Below are 15,108 nucleotides of genomic sequence, written 5' to 3'. Positions count from 1 at the left end.
GAAAGCACTGACAATCCAACCTCTAGACTGAGCTTAGGCCAATTCTTTCATGAAACCGATGCTGCCAAAAATACGGGGGTGCGGGGGGACGAGGTGAGCGAATCCCGTGCCGTGATTGGTCCGTTCAAAGACACGGACCAATCAAGGCACGGGATTGACTCGAAGATGGAGTAACGCTACCGTATGCGTGGCAGAGGGGGTAGCGCGACTATGCTATGTCTAGAGGTTGGATTGTCTGTGCCCGAAAGTGAACGAGTAGCGCTCGAAATACTCACGCGGCATTCCAGTGTTTTTGTGACGGACGTCTGTGACGCGATTTGACCAAAAACCGATCGTATCGTAAGTACAAATAAGTAGGCTAGTGTATATAACGTAGTGTAGGTGCGATTGGTCGATGCGCCGCTTCGGTTGCCTTAAGCTTTGGTTTCCTCCGATAGCGGTGCCGTCATATGGCGGCCGTCTCCATACAAATACTACGACATCCATATTTAGCCGTATTATTTAGTATGGAGACGGCCGCTATATGACGGCACCGCTATCCTAGGAAAACCGATCTTTACCGGTTCCGGTTGTCGGTAGTGGCTTGTTAGTGTAGGAATCTCGCGTATCTTGATGCTGAGCGAAGTACAAAATTGCGGATAAATTGTAATTTAAACCTGTTTATATTTGACCGGCGGGGATGTAGCATAATTATATAGTGCAATAAATCGTATTCGCTGTTGTATGTACCGGTTCGTATCGACCTCGTATTGTGATCGTCCGACGCGTAATAAATCATAATAAATTAATATATTCTCAATTCCCAAAGAAATTAGTTAGGTCTTTGGTTTTGTTGAAAAGTGCAATTGTTTTTCGGATCGCATATTGTATGTCTAATAACGAAGTATGTATATTTTGTATACATTGTATGTACACATTGAACTCTGACTGCCGAGTGCAGTCTACGACTTAATTTATAATTTTAATGTAATCTGTTCTTCAAAGTGCCTCTTTCTCGTCCTCTCTGCTTAATTTCCGTGTAAGATATTGTAAATGTATTACATTTAGTTAACACAAGGCTGTATATAGATCGCGTAAGTAGTAACACTAAGATATATTATGACTATTATGAGTTTGATTTGTCAATGTGATACCGGTAGCAGAATGGATTGGTTCCGTTCGCTGGTTTGATTGTTTGAGGATAATTTCACACACAGATAGTTTCCAAACCACATTATACTGTAATACAATGTAAAATTTAATGAGTTACGTAATAATTGAATATTTTTTTTAAGAATTAACCGTTGCGAATGACGAAAGAATATTTTTGAGACTTGTTTGTATATTGATGTTTGGAAACTAAATTTGTGTGAACTTATCGACACCAGTGACGAACAGGCCTAAATGACGGTTATCGTTTTTTTTATATTTTGTATTCTTTTACACTCGTAGGTTTTAAACGTTTTATAATTAAGATAGTTATGTTTCGCTTAAGGATTATTTCGTGTTATCCCAGTAATTTATTGCCAAATGTTATTAACACTTAATTTTGCGTATCGTTTTAAGTTTTTTTAGGTTAGTTGCGTTTAGTTTCTGCACGTACATTAAATTGTGTTAAGAGGCGTTCGCCGGCCGTCAGTTGAATTTTGATAAAGCTCTGCCGGCACTCGGCGCCATCGGGACCTATGTGTTAAAACTAATGTATTTAAGTAGCAATAACTAGCAATTGAAATAAACTTGCGATGGGAACAAGCTTACAAGCAATGCGTGTAACACCGACGCGTAATTTTTTTCGAATTTTGAATCTACATTATGTATTAACGCGTTTCCTAAGTATGAAATTAGGTGTTAATTATTTTCTTCTATCACAAATGCAAGCAATTGCTCTTGAATTCTTAGAAGTTATTGCAAGTTTATGAAGTTTAAATCAGCCGTTTATAATAGTAATACGATGCTGTAAGGCAAGATTTAGGAAACGGGATATTTTATAAAATCCCAAACATATAAACTCACATTTATAGACGGGTCTATCGCGAAATTTATTTTATTACCTTTATTTACTGACGTTTCTCGCTACCACGACCAGTGAAACCTGTGTCGAAACGTCGGTAAATAAGGGTAATAAAAAAAATTTTGCGATAGACCCGTCTATAAATGTGAGTGTGTGTGTTCGAAACGCGAAAGTTTTAAATATTATAATCCCAAACGTGTGCTTATATTTTGGCCTTTGTAATGGCTCCTCTACACGATGGGCCATCATACTGGCCCACTAAGATGGGCCAGCGTGTAGAGCGGTTAGTGGTGTCGGATGGCTTATGGCCACGGTGTCGGTTTGTCGTCCCCACATCAAAGGTAGTGGGCCAGCGATAGTGCGTATGCATCTACACGTGGCCCATTCCATAGTGCGTGCTCTCAACCATCGCATGGCCATCTCGCTGGCCCAGTACTGGGCCATAGTGTAGATAAGCCATAAACGTTATTGTGGCGAACTGATGCCGAAGTGCTTGTTACCAGGGATGTTGCGGATGCAGATTTTTTGACATCCGCGGATGCGGATGCGGATGCGGATTTTTAAAGGCTCACATCCGCGGATGCGGATGTCAAGATTAGGTACTTAGAAAACGTCAAATATTACATTTTTAGTATTTTTTTATTAAAAAAACCAAACGTTTAGTATTTGAGCAAGAATATAGGTGCGTTATATTTAATAAACAGTAACTTCACCGACTTTTCTGGATCTAGACGATTTCGTTATAGGTAATGACGAAATTACCTAGCACTTACGCCGCCGCTAAGACGTTCCTGTACCGACTTGTTCAACATCCGCATCCGCATAAGCTCCGCATCGATTTTATGCGGATGCGGATGCGGATGTTGAAAATAATGCGGATGTTCCGCGGTTGCGGATGCGGATGCGGATGTTCGCAACATCCCTGCTTGTTACAATACATATTTGCGATTTCGCATCTATTCCGTTTCCGAAATGCCCTTGATTCGAGATATTTATACATATTGTTTAATGGTCCCGATGGCACCGAGAGCCAGTTGCTCGTTTCAGGGAATTTGTGAAACTGCGAACTGGTGATCGACGCACGCCATTGCGTTTTAAGGCGCCATAAGAAAACAGGAAAATACGCGATAGATGCAAATAGACGAAACTTTGATGTTCACGATAAAGTGAGGACGCTGAACACGAAGAATTTCTTACGTTGACCCGTCATTTCCTATCTCCATCGCACGCGCATTGTTATATTTCCCGCTCGCACAGTGGCATCGACCGCCGCATAGAAGGTAGCATCCTATAGAAGTGGTATACGCGTGCCTCCGTGAGGGACAAAACATACGCAATGCGACGCTATGATTGGTCGAATTTATTTGTTGCCCACCATAATCCATACTACTTTATGGTGGGGAATAAAAAAAATGTGAGACTGTGACAAGGACAAACAATAATAGCGCTTTCGCTGCTACTCCTACTGAAAGATTCATAAGACTATCCCGTTCTGTCAGTTATCCCCACCACTCATGCCCAATCCAGTTTAATACTAGATTCATGGACCGCCGGCTTTATGGGCGATGAGCTTGTAACGTGTAATACAAGCGGATGTCACTTTTTGACAGCTGTTGTTAGAAACTTCCACTTGTATTACAAGTTACAAGCTTTTGAGAAACGGGCCCCGGCAACATAATTTACGCGCGGGCGATGTACGAAATTCTTCGTCCTCAGCATCCTTACTTTACCGTGAACATCAAAGTTTCATCTATTTGCCTGTTGCATATTCGAGCGATAACTTTTCGATGTTGGCGGTTACTCGGGGTGGTAACCTATCCAATTTCTTTGTCCAATATGTGTTTGGTCTCACATTTTGCTCGAGAGAGAGAGTGAGACGCCATGAGATTGGACAGATGGAATACCACCGTCAGGAACTAATTTTGGCGACGAGGAATGGTGTTTGCGTTACGGTCACCAGAGAGCATTTTTGGTAACTGGTGGTTTATGTACTTTTATGTGGACTACTGGTTACTGTGGCGTCCCAAGGTTATGAATGTTATTGTTACTAATGTGTAGTATTATTGTAAATACAATAACAGTAAGACATGTAGCAGGTGTTATCACACAAAATATAATTTTGTGAAAAAATTTGTTTATTATTTTAGTCCCTTTCCCAAGCAGCTAACCTCCAAATTACTCGAAAATCGTAAAAAAAATACTATCCGTTTAACAATATTTATTCATACATACATAGATTTGATTTAGTTTAAACTACAATGCCTGACCAGTAATATATGATTATTGTCAAGAGGGCGATGTTATTAATTACGGAGGGTGTATACGGTATACAGTTCAGTATGAAAAATTAGTACCAGTGGAATTCCGCAACATGGCGCGATATATTCCGTATATTCCTGGTCTGGCTTTACCAAGATCAGACATCCACATACAAAACTTTAAATTAAACATACGACACGTATTATTCACGGTAACGACATAAAAAAAATCACAAAAATTACATTACTCCATGTACTTTAAACTATTACCTATTATACACCGTGGGCCAATTAAACATGATACATTTTAACCACGAATTTAACCTTTTGGACGCCAATGACCGATATATCCGCACCGTAGGTTCAACGCCAAAGACCGATTAATCGGTCACAGACCACAGAGCAACATCGACACTTCAATGATGTGGCGTCTGAGTGACAGCTTTTGTGTTTGACACGGCGTGGAAAAGGTTAAAAAGGTTTTTTTTACCTAGTTATTACCGTAACAAATTTTCACAAAAATTGTCATCTCAAAAAACGAGATCGATTTCAGGAAACTACGATTTTAGTCTCTACATGCGGTCAAGAATATACCTTTAAAAACTGTCTGGTTTAATGGGCCCACGGTGTATATAGTTTCATTTATACTTGGTCAAGCAGATCTTGTCAGTAGAAAAAGGCGGCAAAATTAAAAAATGTAGGAGCGAAGGGACGTCGTCCCATAGAAAATTTGAATTTCGCGCCTTTTTTTACTGACAAGATTTGCTTGACCAAGTATATTATGTCAATACAACACAAATACATCCACCAATAGATACTTTGTAATGTATGTACCACAAATGACTAGGGACGCGAAAAAGTTTAACAAAAAATCATTATAAAATTCATAAAGGACACCGAGGTAGGTTCAAATACTTAGGCTTACAGAAGGTGTTAATGTGGTTCCTTTTCCGGGAAATCGTCACATATGTTAATATAATATATCTCTGTTACAACTTGCTCCGGTTTCCTCTAAGTACCTACACCTAAACATGTTTTAATAAATAATGAAAATAATGATATCTATTAGGCGGACAATTTTGGTAAACATATATACGATTATAAATGTCACCGTAAAATTGTAAACACCCGTCAGTTTATAATCTCGCTAGTTAAATTATAAACTGACGGCAGGGAGATTATAAACTAACCTAACCTACGTTAGATTATAAACTAACGGGTTCACAATCTTACGGTGACATAAATACATTATGCATTCTGAATAATAATGTACAGTCGCCTGCAATAATATGTTACACAACGAAGGCCGCAAAAATATCTGACACGATCTTATTTGTAGATAGCCATAAGAGCGAGTCATATATTTTTGCTGCCTTCGAAGAGTAACATATTATTGCAGGTGACTGTACACATACATACATACTGGGGCCCGTTTCTCAAAAGCTTGCATTAACTTGTAATACAAGTGGAAGTCCCTTTCTAACAAAAGCTGTCAAAAAGTGACATCCGCTTGTATTACAAGTTACAAGCTTTTGAGAAACGGGCCCCTGGTCGATATCGAATAAATTTGTTTAACTTTATAACAAAGTCTGCATTTCAAATAGGTACAGTTGCCATCAGATATATCGGAGCGGCCAAGGTGTTCACAATATCTGAACACGTGCTCTAACGCCCTGACCATAGAGGCGTGTTCAGATATTTGTGAGCTCCGCTCCGATACCTATATATGATGGCGACTGTACATTCGAGATCGGCCCGTCACAGGGTTCGTAATTATCAAGATAATTATAGTCTTTGAGAATTATCGCGATAAATATCGGATAATTATCCCAGGTATGGATGGTGCTATATTTATTTTCTTTGAATTCTTTGACAGTATAAAATAAAAGGGTCGTTTTTTGCTGATTTATTTTATAAATTCTATTAGGTTATTCTTATTATCAAATCGATAATTATCTGGCATAAAAATCACGATAATTATCATTGATAATTAGGTATCCTTTCGGACCCCGGCCCGTCATCAACATAATATCTAGAATTGACGATAACTGATATGATGGTAATATAGGTACAACCACCTTTATTGTCACCTTAGTTACAAAATAAATAGCCACAGTCGCCATCAGATATATCGGAGCGGCCGAGGTGCTCAATAATATCTGAACACGCACTCTAAGTGTAAGGCCTGAGTGGACGCTCGAAGCGGAGCGTTCGGCGGGGCGTGCAGCGTGGCGTCGGGCTCACAAGTAATTTGAGCAGCGTGCACTAAGGCCGCTCCTATATGTTTGCATTTGTTTAACATGCACGCCGCACGCCCCGCCCCGCTGCACGCCCAACTCGAGCGTCCACTCAGGCCTTACACTAACGCATTGACAATAGAGGCGTGTACAGTCGTTTGTGAGCCTTGGCCGCTCAGATTATATCTGATGGCGACTGTACTGAAGTCTTTTTTACAGTCAAATACTTACGTAAAATTGTTTTGGTCCTTATCAACATTTCGTAATCGTCTAAAAGTTCTAAAACTTTAGAAAATTGTATACCTAATATTTTTATTCAACCTTTTGACTGAAATATCGAATAAGTCTCGAGTAAGCTAATGATTCCATAATAATTTAGAAGTTTGAGTATAGCGAGAGAATCAAAAGGCAAAAAGCGCGGACTTTGATCCCATTGTGTGTGACCATACATATATTAGGGTAAATTTTACCCAAAAAATATAAAGCACTGTCGCAGTCACATTACACCATACGTCACAAGTAAGAAATTTTACTATTTAAATATACTTAAGTATGATATCTAACTTACCAATAGTAACATATATGACACAAAAATATGCTTCACCATATACGGAAGTAAAGGGCCCTATCACACTGGCGCTCGCGGCGAGATCTCGCTCGCAAATCGCCAGTGTGATAGGGCCCTAATCGCGATATTTACAATATTGCCTAAATAACCTAAGCCTTATACGGACTACTTGATGAAATCGCTCGAAATTATGTTGTCCCTCTCCGGTTGACAGCATACAGAGGGGCTGCCGCGAAAACAGTAATTCGCAAATTGCGGGGATCTTTCTCTTTTACTCCAATGAAGGCGTAGTTAGAGTGACAGAGAAAAATGCCCGCAATAGAGAGTATTACTGCAATGTTTTGCCGCCAGAGTGCAGCACTAGTGACTTAATACTGCACCTTAAACTGTTTTTTGACAAGTTTTCCCAGACAATCAAATATGACATTGATACATCAAGGCGGTTTGTTTACAAAGGGCCTACCGGGAAACGCGAAATGTAAACTCAGTTATCTGCCTCGTTATCGCTCGAATATGCAAGAGTTATAGAGAGGTTAGATACTTATATAGGTTTGCGGCAGACCCTTAGATTGTGACTTATTGTGGGAGTGGCGCGCCCTACGCAGAGTTTCGCGTAATATTCCCTATTTGCGAACTTCGATTTTCGTGGTTATAGCCCTCTAGGTGAGCATTTCTCAAAAAGTTTGTACATTTCGATCACATCTTAGATTTCTATAAAAATTGGCATGCTGGTAAAGTACATGAAGCTGAACAATTTCCACCATATTTCCCAAAATGTCCCAGAAAGTTTGTATGAAACATTCTTTTTTTGTTACCAAATGTGTAAGGAAATCTGGTAACAAAAAAGGAATGTTTCATACAAACTTTCTGGGACATTTTGGGAAATACAGTTAGCAACAATAGTTGCTAAGTGGGCGAGGTGTCAAAATTACCTTAACGCGCTCTTATTCTCTTAAGAATAAAGTCTAAAAGCAAAGACAAATGTGTCTTTACAGCGACGTACCTGGCCGAGGACCGTGAAAACTGGCGCATAGGTATTATGATGATGATGCCCGCTTAGCAACTATTGCTGCTGACTGTACAAGTACGAGCGAAATGCCCGAGAACTAAATGATATCATTCTGATGTCAGTGTACAGCTCACCTGCAATAATATGTTACACAACTAAGGCCGCAAAAATATGTGACACGCTCTTATTGCTCTACGAATAGGGCATGCTCCCGGGAATTCCCGGTTCTTAATTTCCCAGGAATTCTCGGGAATTTTGTAGTGTCAAAAGAACCGGTACTGAAGACCCGGAACCGGTACTTCCCGGTTCTCCCGGACCCGTGTTTAAATTACCTTTATATTGCTATTTTGTAGTAAGTAGTCATAATATATATGGCGTTATTCATAAACGGCTACTAACTTAATCAGTTGATGATCGTCGTTATGCCATAGAGAGGGACAAACGACGATCATGAGCTGATTAACTTAGCAGACGTTTATGAATAACGCCGATAGTATTTTAGCTAGGTGCATTAAGTAGCATTTAAATATGTTGGTTTGAAACGGAGGACACAAATAACCCGACGCGGATGACGGTCAATTGTAAAAAATAGCTATGTCGGCGAAGTCCGAATAATATTTCGTATAGTCAGACCAAGCTAAGTCGGTAGCGATTTTGATAGCACAGACTATGCAAGTGTTATTTTAAACGTCAAATTCTATAAATTTTGGCGTTTACTTTAACAGCGACATAAGCGGTTGCTGAAGTAATAGCGGCTCGGCCACGATATTGAGCAACTTGCGACGGCGGCAGCGATAACTATAGGTTGGAGTGAGACACGGCGATTGGACCTTTCGTTTCCACCTATGGTTGTCGCTGCTGCCGCCGTCGCCAGTCGCTCAATGTCGTGTCCGAACCGTAGGTGTTATACCGCCAATGAGAGTAAGTTTGCTTAAGCAGCCGACAGAAAGGCTGGGAGAGCTAGACCGCACCAATCACATGGATACTAAGACCGGCATAATTAATCGGGACGGTAGCTTGGGTCCAACTGGAGGATGTGAATGTAACGTTCTGGATTTTGTTGAAGTGTCTCTTAAAATTTGGTCAATATTTGTATTGAATGTGGGTAATTTCTAAAGTCGCGGCGGATGATGTTCAAAATATGGGTAGGAATGGTCAGTCTCAAAATGTAGTCATGGGTTAAATTAGTATTATAGTGATTTCATTTATGGCATTCAATAATACTTATGAAATTGTAATTATTTATATAGAATTTATTCATTCATAAGGATTGTAATAGACTTAAAAAACGAATTTCTTAAAAATTATTATATAATATCCTAAGAACCGGGAAGAACCGGGAATTCCGGTACCGGCCGTGCCCAGAACCGGGAAATGAAATTCTCGGTACCGGAACCGGTACTGCATGCCCTATCTACGAATAAGATCGTGTCAGATATTTTTGCGGCCTTCGTTGTGTAACATATTATTGCAGGTAACTGTACGTTCGAATTGGCCTGACAGTTTTAAACTTTTTTATCGAGTTAAGTGGTTTTATATTTTACAAATTTTACATACTAAAATGGCGATTCAATTTCCCCTAATCTTTCTAGTTTAGTAATTGTCGATTTGATTGGCATATTGAGTAGTAGATTGGGCAATCAAGTTGTTATTTTAGTATCTGGGATTAATGTAAAACAAAGTCATACTGACACTGCCTTGTACAGTCAGCAGCAATAGTTGCTAAGTGGGCGAGGTGTTCAAAATGATCTTGACGCGACTTTATTGTTAAGGGAATAAGAGGGCGTCAAGGTAATTTTGAACACCTCGCCCGCTTAGCAACTTCTGCTGCTGACTGTATATAAAAAACTTTCTACGTATCAACAATTTGTTATCCACAAAAAGATTAATAGAAAATTGCCTAAATGAGAATCAAACTTATTTAAAATATTTCAAGCGAGTAACTCACACAACATAGGGTAAGTATATCACATGTCAAGAGGTAGGTATTCAAATTCTACCTAAAATTTGTTGGTGTTTATATAATAACACCAATATTATTATAATTATTTTTTTATGTTATTTTAATTTAAATAAATTACTATAATTTTAAACATTTATCTAATCTTATTACTTAGATAGAAAGTATCTGTTACCTTAATACACTTAGTGTAAGGCCTGAGTGGACGCTCGGAGCGGAGCGTTCGGCGGGGCGTGCAGCGTGGCGTCGGGCTCACAAGTAATTTGAGCAGCGTGCACTAAGGCCGCTCCTATACGTTTGCATTTGTTTGACATGCACGCCGCACGCCCCGCCCCTGCACGCCCAACATGAGCGTCCACTCAGGCCTTACACTTACACATAAAGCCAGGGATAGATTAGGTGACAGATGTTTCACGACACGTGTCGTCAGCGACGTCGGATGATGTTGCGCGACGTTCCCGGACTTCGCTCGACATGTCTTGCGACATTGCGCGCCTTACATACGATATCTCGACTATATCGTCAGGTGACAAGCAAAAGTCACTAATTACTATAAACTATTTAAACAAAAATCAACTTTCTTTTCGTCGTACTAATGTTTCACTATGGCTTTGAACTTGTGGTGGTACTTAGTGAGTTTTGCTTGTTACCTGACGATATTTTGTATGTAATACTGACAAACGACTATTTATATTATGTCTGATAAAGTCATAAATATTAGCAAAGTGTGGCCCGCGTCAACTTCGTTAACTACTATGTGGCCCATGGCTGCTGAAAGGGTGCCGACTGCTGACCTACACCAACTACACACACACTTAACTACATCACTTTCGTTCTTCATTTTCTGTATAGCTAGGGCATGACGTACACACATTAAGCCCCGTCTCGATATCGCGCGGCAAACCATCGAACATTGGCTCGCGCGGCAGCCACGCGCAATGGATACCGGGCTGCTGCGCGAGCCAATGTTCGATGGTTTGCCGCGCGATATGGAGACGGGGCTTTAGGTGTCTTACTGTCTGTTTCTCTTCGCCACACATTCGACTATTGGTCTTGGCGTTGACCCCATAATGGCATGTAAACACTCTGTTATAATTTGGACGTGACATACCCACAAAACTGTTTATATCTGTATGTAAATAGGCATGGGCACCGGGTCCACAGCCCTCCGATCCATCTTCACCCGTGGCCGCATCAGCTGCAGACTGGTCTCTGTCACCTTCGTGCAGCCGCGGACTAGAAGGCCTTCTAACATAGGGCAGTGGAGGGCTAGTGCTCTGAAATGGTAAAAAATAGTAATAGTCAAAATATACTTTATTCATGTAGGCCTAGCAACAAGCTCTTATGAATCGTAACATACTTATAAATTATCTTAAGCTAATTATCAGAGCAATTTATTGATGTTATTATTCCATAAGAATATTGGATTATTATACAAGTCAAATTAAATACAAATTAAATTAAATTAAGAATTTCACAAAAGGATCAACAAACATGAAAAAAAAATTGTATAAAAAATACTAGTCTAGAATGTTTCTAGAATAAAATCTAAATGTCAAATAAATAAAAAAAAAAAATTATGGTATCCTAGAATACATAAGAGATACCATAAGCAACTTATGAATGTCAAATATGAATTTGACAAGGAAAACTGTATAATGTTAGAGTTATACCATGATAAGTATGTAACAATTTTGATAGCATGACTGCGTGCAGTGCAAGTCATAATTTCTTTTTTTATTATTATTTATTGAGAAACAAACAGTCTTAATAAACATATGAGCAACTTAGCTAATAGCTACAAATTGATTCCTTTATAGACCTATAGTTTCCTAATTTACAAATTGTATCGAGGTACAATTGAAAAATAATAAAAGTGTAAACTTATAGTACCTACTAATTGTACATAACAAATGCTTAAGCAAGAGAAAATACTTAAATAACAAGTGCCTACTGTCGGGTTGCTTGCAACATTACACCCTCATTTTAATAGCGAATATACAGTCCTCTTAAGAGAATTTCATAGATATTTGACGTTTAAAATAACACTTGCACTGCATGTGCTATCGAAATCGTTGCAGACTTAACTTCATGAAGCTAGTAATAAGAAAAAAAAATATCTCACCTGATTCCTTTGTCTGTGATATCAGAGCACCCTACCAGGTTAAGCATTCTCAATACAATACTATTCTTCGACATGGCATACAAGCACTTATCCGTAATCTGGCAGCCTTCTAAATTAAATGTTCTAAGGAGTCTAAACTTCTTTATAAATATAAGTATGCAGCTCTCAGAGATTGTCACACAGTGGGACAAATCTACATCTTCTAGCATACTCTGGTGTAAAGCTAGAGCCTCCATCGCGCCTGTAGTTAGCCACAAGCAACGAGCCAGTTTCAACGTACGCAAATTGTTGCAGTACAGAATAACTGGTTGTAAACACTTTGCTGACAAATTATTGCACCAACTTAGGTTTAAATTGACCAAATTTACGTTTTGCCGCAAAACTGGGATCAGATCTGCGTCTGTGACGGTTGAGCATCGAGTCAGGTTTAATACTGTAAGCTTGGAACAGTTTATCGCGAATACCTGCGAAAATAAACACAATACAAATAACTCAGTATTTTTTTACTTTATTTCAAGGTTGTTTTTAATTTAAATAATTAACTTACACTTAGTGTGTGTGGCGAGAAACCTTGATTTATTAGTTTCAATGCTTTCATCTTCGTAAAATACAAGTTTACTATCTGAAGACAGGTTTTGGACACGCAGCGAAAATTGAAACACTCCCGTATGGTCAAGTAAGGTAGAACATAAGTCACTATAATATCTTCCCAATAAAGATCGAATAAGTGCGTGTTTCTCTTCATGTTTAGTCAGATAGAGTTATTCATATTAGATATTAGAATATTTTTTCTAGAATCCTGCGTTATACGTTTACACCTTTTATTTACGTTTTGTGACACTGACAGTGACGTTTGGCGTTTGGATTTTGCTAAGACTTATTTGATATTGTACATAAGCAAGCGAAGTACTAAAAATATCATGAAAAACACTGACTTAATATAAAAGAAATAGACACACAAAGCAGTGGGCTTAGCACGGTAGCAGTTATCACGCAATATGGTATAAAATATGTGAATAAAACGTTAGTTACCGACGATTATATCATGCATACTATGGTAGCAGACGATATATGGAGTTATCCACATTTGACAGCGGTAGATGACAGAAGACAATTTGCATAACATGGGGGTTGGATAATTTGACATATTATCCCATTTTGACAGTTCAACTTAGTTAATTTTATCTAAGTGCTTCTTAGGTGACGATAAGCCTTGTCGTGAAAGCAAAACTAGTGAATAAACCTATTACAAATACAAATTACAGGTAAATATCCGTTTTTCTATGATTATATTGAGAGTTATTAGTTACAATGTTCCGCTTTATATAATATAGTCAATATTTTATTTGCAGGGAAGTCAAATTTTATTATTCCTACTCGCGGCTGCTGTTGAAGAAACAAAGCGTCGAAAAATCTCGTGCATAGCTTTAAGAAACGCTTGCAACCCGTTTGATATGCCAGACGAAGAGTTTCGGCATATTTACAGAGTGTAAGGAGTGTGCAGTGCATTTATGTGCCGAACTTAACGCAGAGTCTCAAAACGGTGATGGATTACCAAAACACCTTAAAGGTAAAGCTTAATAAAATTGTAGTGTTTCTTTAAAGTTAATATGTATTCCATGTAAGACAGGCGTCTCAATGACAATGCTACTAAACTCTTAAATACTATCTCATATTATAATTGTAAAAATTAGTATGTTAAGATATTCTGTTGCACAATCTTATACTTACTAACAGAGGTTACTTATTTAAGCCACTTTTTACCTCAACATTCATATCCTAACCTAAAGGGGAAAGTCTACTTACCTAGGTACAAATATTACATCTATGTTCTTATTTGTTTTAGGTTTTAACAGTATTAGCTGTAATACTGGTAGCTGATGGCAACTACCAACGCGGGACTAGTCAAGATGATGGCTTGTCCATTGGCCAGACTACTGTAAGTCAATACCTTTCTCGAGCAACTTGCACACAGAAGGTAAGTTCTCTTGAGCACTGAATTAAGTACTTACTAGACATAAAAAACTGTGACGTTCCACTAGGCGTGTCTTAGTAACTTTTTTGAATAAGTATGAGTGTGGCTGTATTGTGCAATGAGATAGGTAACTATTGTTTGATAGTTATGTTAAGTAGTTACTGGGTCTAGGATACATACTGTTATTCTTCATATTCAATTATTCATTATGTGAAAAAAACTGACAATCACAATATAAATTCCTGAAAATCTACCATGTGTAATTTTAAGTGAAATTGTATATTGTGAGATAAATAAATCATATCATATCATATCATAATCTGGGAATGCATTTAAGGTTTAACTAAGGTATCCAGTTCTAGTTCTAATGTGCTGCATTGTTGACAAACATACTTAGTCATATTTTTATTCAAAAAAAATAATACAGGCCTATTGCTTGATGACTAGCGGAATGCGCAGCAAGCAGCAACCTCGAGTCTAGGACAAAACTTAACTTTCATATTTTTGGTGTGCATCAGTAAGCGTTCATATTGCTCTTCACGAGACTCCAATGTATCCATTACATACATACATATATATAAAAACTAGCGGATAATATATATAAAAACCAATGGATATTATTCCCCGAAATGGTCGTTCCCGTCGATTAGTTACTAGTAGCTATATTTTGGGTGCAAATAGCCTGCACTCATGTGAAAATATTTCATTCATAGCTGCCACATGAACCTGCTGTTACTTATTTCCTTATTTTTCTTCCAGAAAACTTCTCGTGGATACAGGGGGAAATTAAGGAAGGCGCTCCCCGAGGACTTCCTAAGCATCATGCACAAAACCGGCTGTTGTTAAGAGCCCATCAACCTGCACACTAGCGCCACTGCTAAGTAATCGTGATTATTTCAATTTAACGAAATATATTTAAAAAAGGGGGCCGCTACGCATTGTATCTTGTATTAAAGTACCTTTTGAATACTCGTACATCAAACTAG

The 15,108-nt window shown here is 38.5% G+C and overlaps 1 protein-coding gene across 1 annotated transcript; it reads right to left on the bottom strand.

The window, feature by feature from the left end:
* Positions 1-11,130: 11,130 nt before the first annotated feature.
* Positions 11,131-12,970, bottom strand: LOC134653856 (F-box/LRR-repeat protein 15). Its single transcript, XM_063509219.1, has 3 exons — positions 12,695-12,970; positions 12,148-12,611; positions 11,131-11,299 (listed from the first exon to the last, which is right to left on the bottom strand). The coding sequence occupies exons 1-3, from the start codon at positions 12,890-12,892 to the stop codon at positions 11,146-11,148; spliced, it is 816 nt and encodes a 271-aa protein (XP_063365289.1). The 5' UTR covers positions 12,893-12,970; the 3' UTR covers positions 11,131-11,145.
* Positions 12,971-15,108: the final 2,138 nt, after the last annotated feature.

The sequence above is a fragment of the Cydia amplana genome, chromosome 14 (assembly GCF_948474715.1).
Source record: "Cydia amplana chromosome 14, ilCydAmpl1.1, whole genome shotgun sequence".
NCBI classification, from domain to species: domain Eukaryota; kingdom Metazoa; phylum Arthropoda; class Insecta; order Lepidoptera; family Tortricidae; genus Cydia; species Cydia amplana.
Note: the sequence above shows the minus strand (reverse complement) of the source record. Positions and strands in the feature narration are given on the sequence as shown.

Excerpts from the sequence above, each read along its gene's own strand:
- LOC134653856 (XM_063509219.1), bottom strand. The coding sequence starts at position 12,892 with ATGAAGAGAAACACGCACTTATTCGATCTTTATTGGGAAGATATTATA. Across the intron at positions 12,612-12,694 it reads TCTCGCCACACACACTAAGT|GTATTCGCGATAAACTGTTC; the intron begins GTAAGTTAATTA and ends TTATTTTCGCAG. Across the intron at positions 11,300-12,147 it reads ATCACAGACAAAGGAATCAG|AGCACTAGCCCTCCACTGCC; the intron begins GTGAGATATTTT and ends TTACCATTTCAG.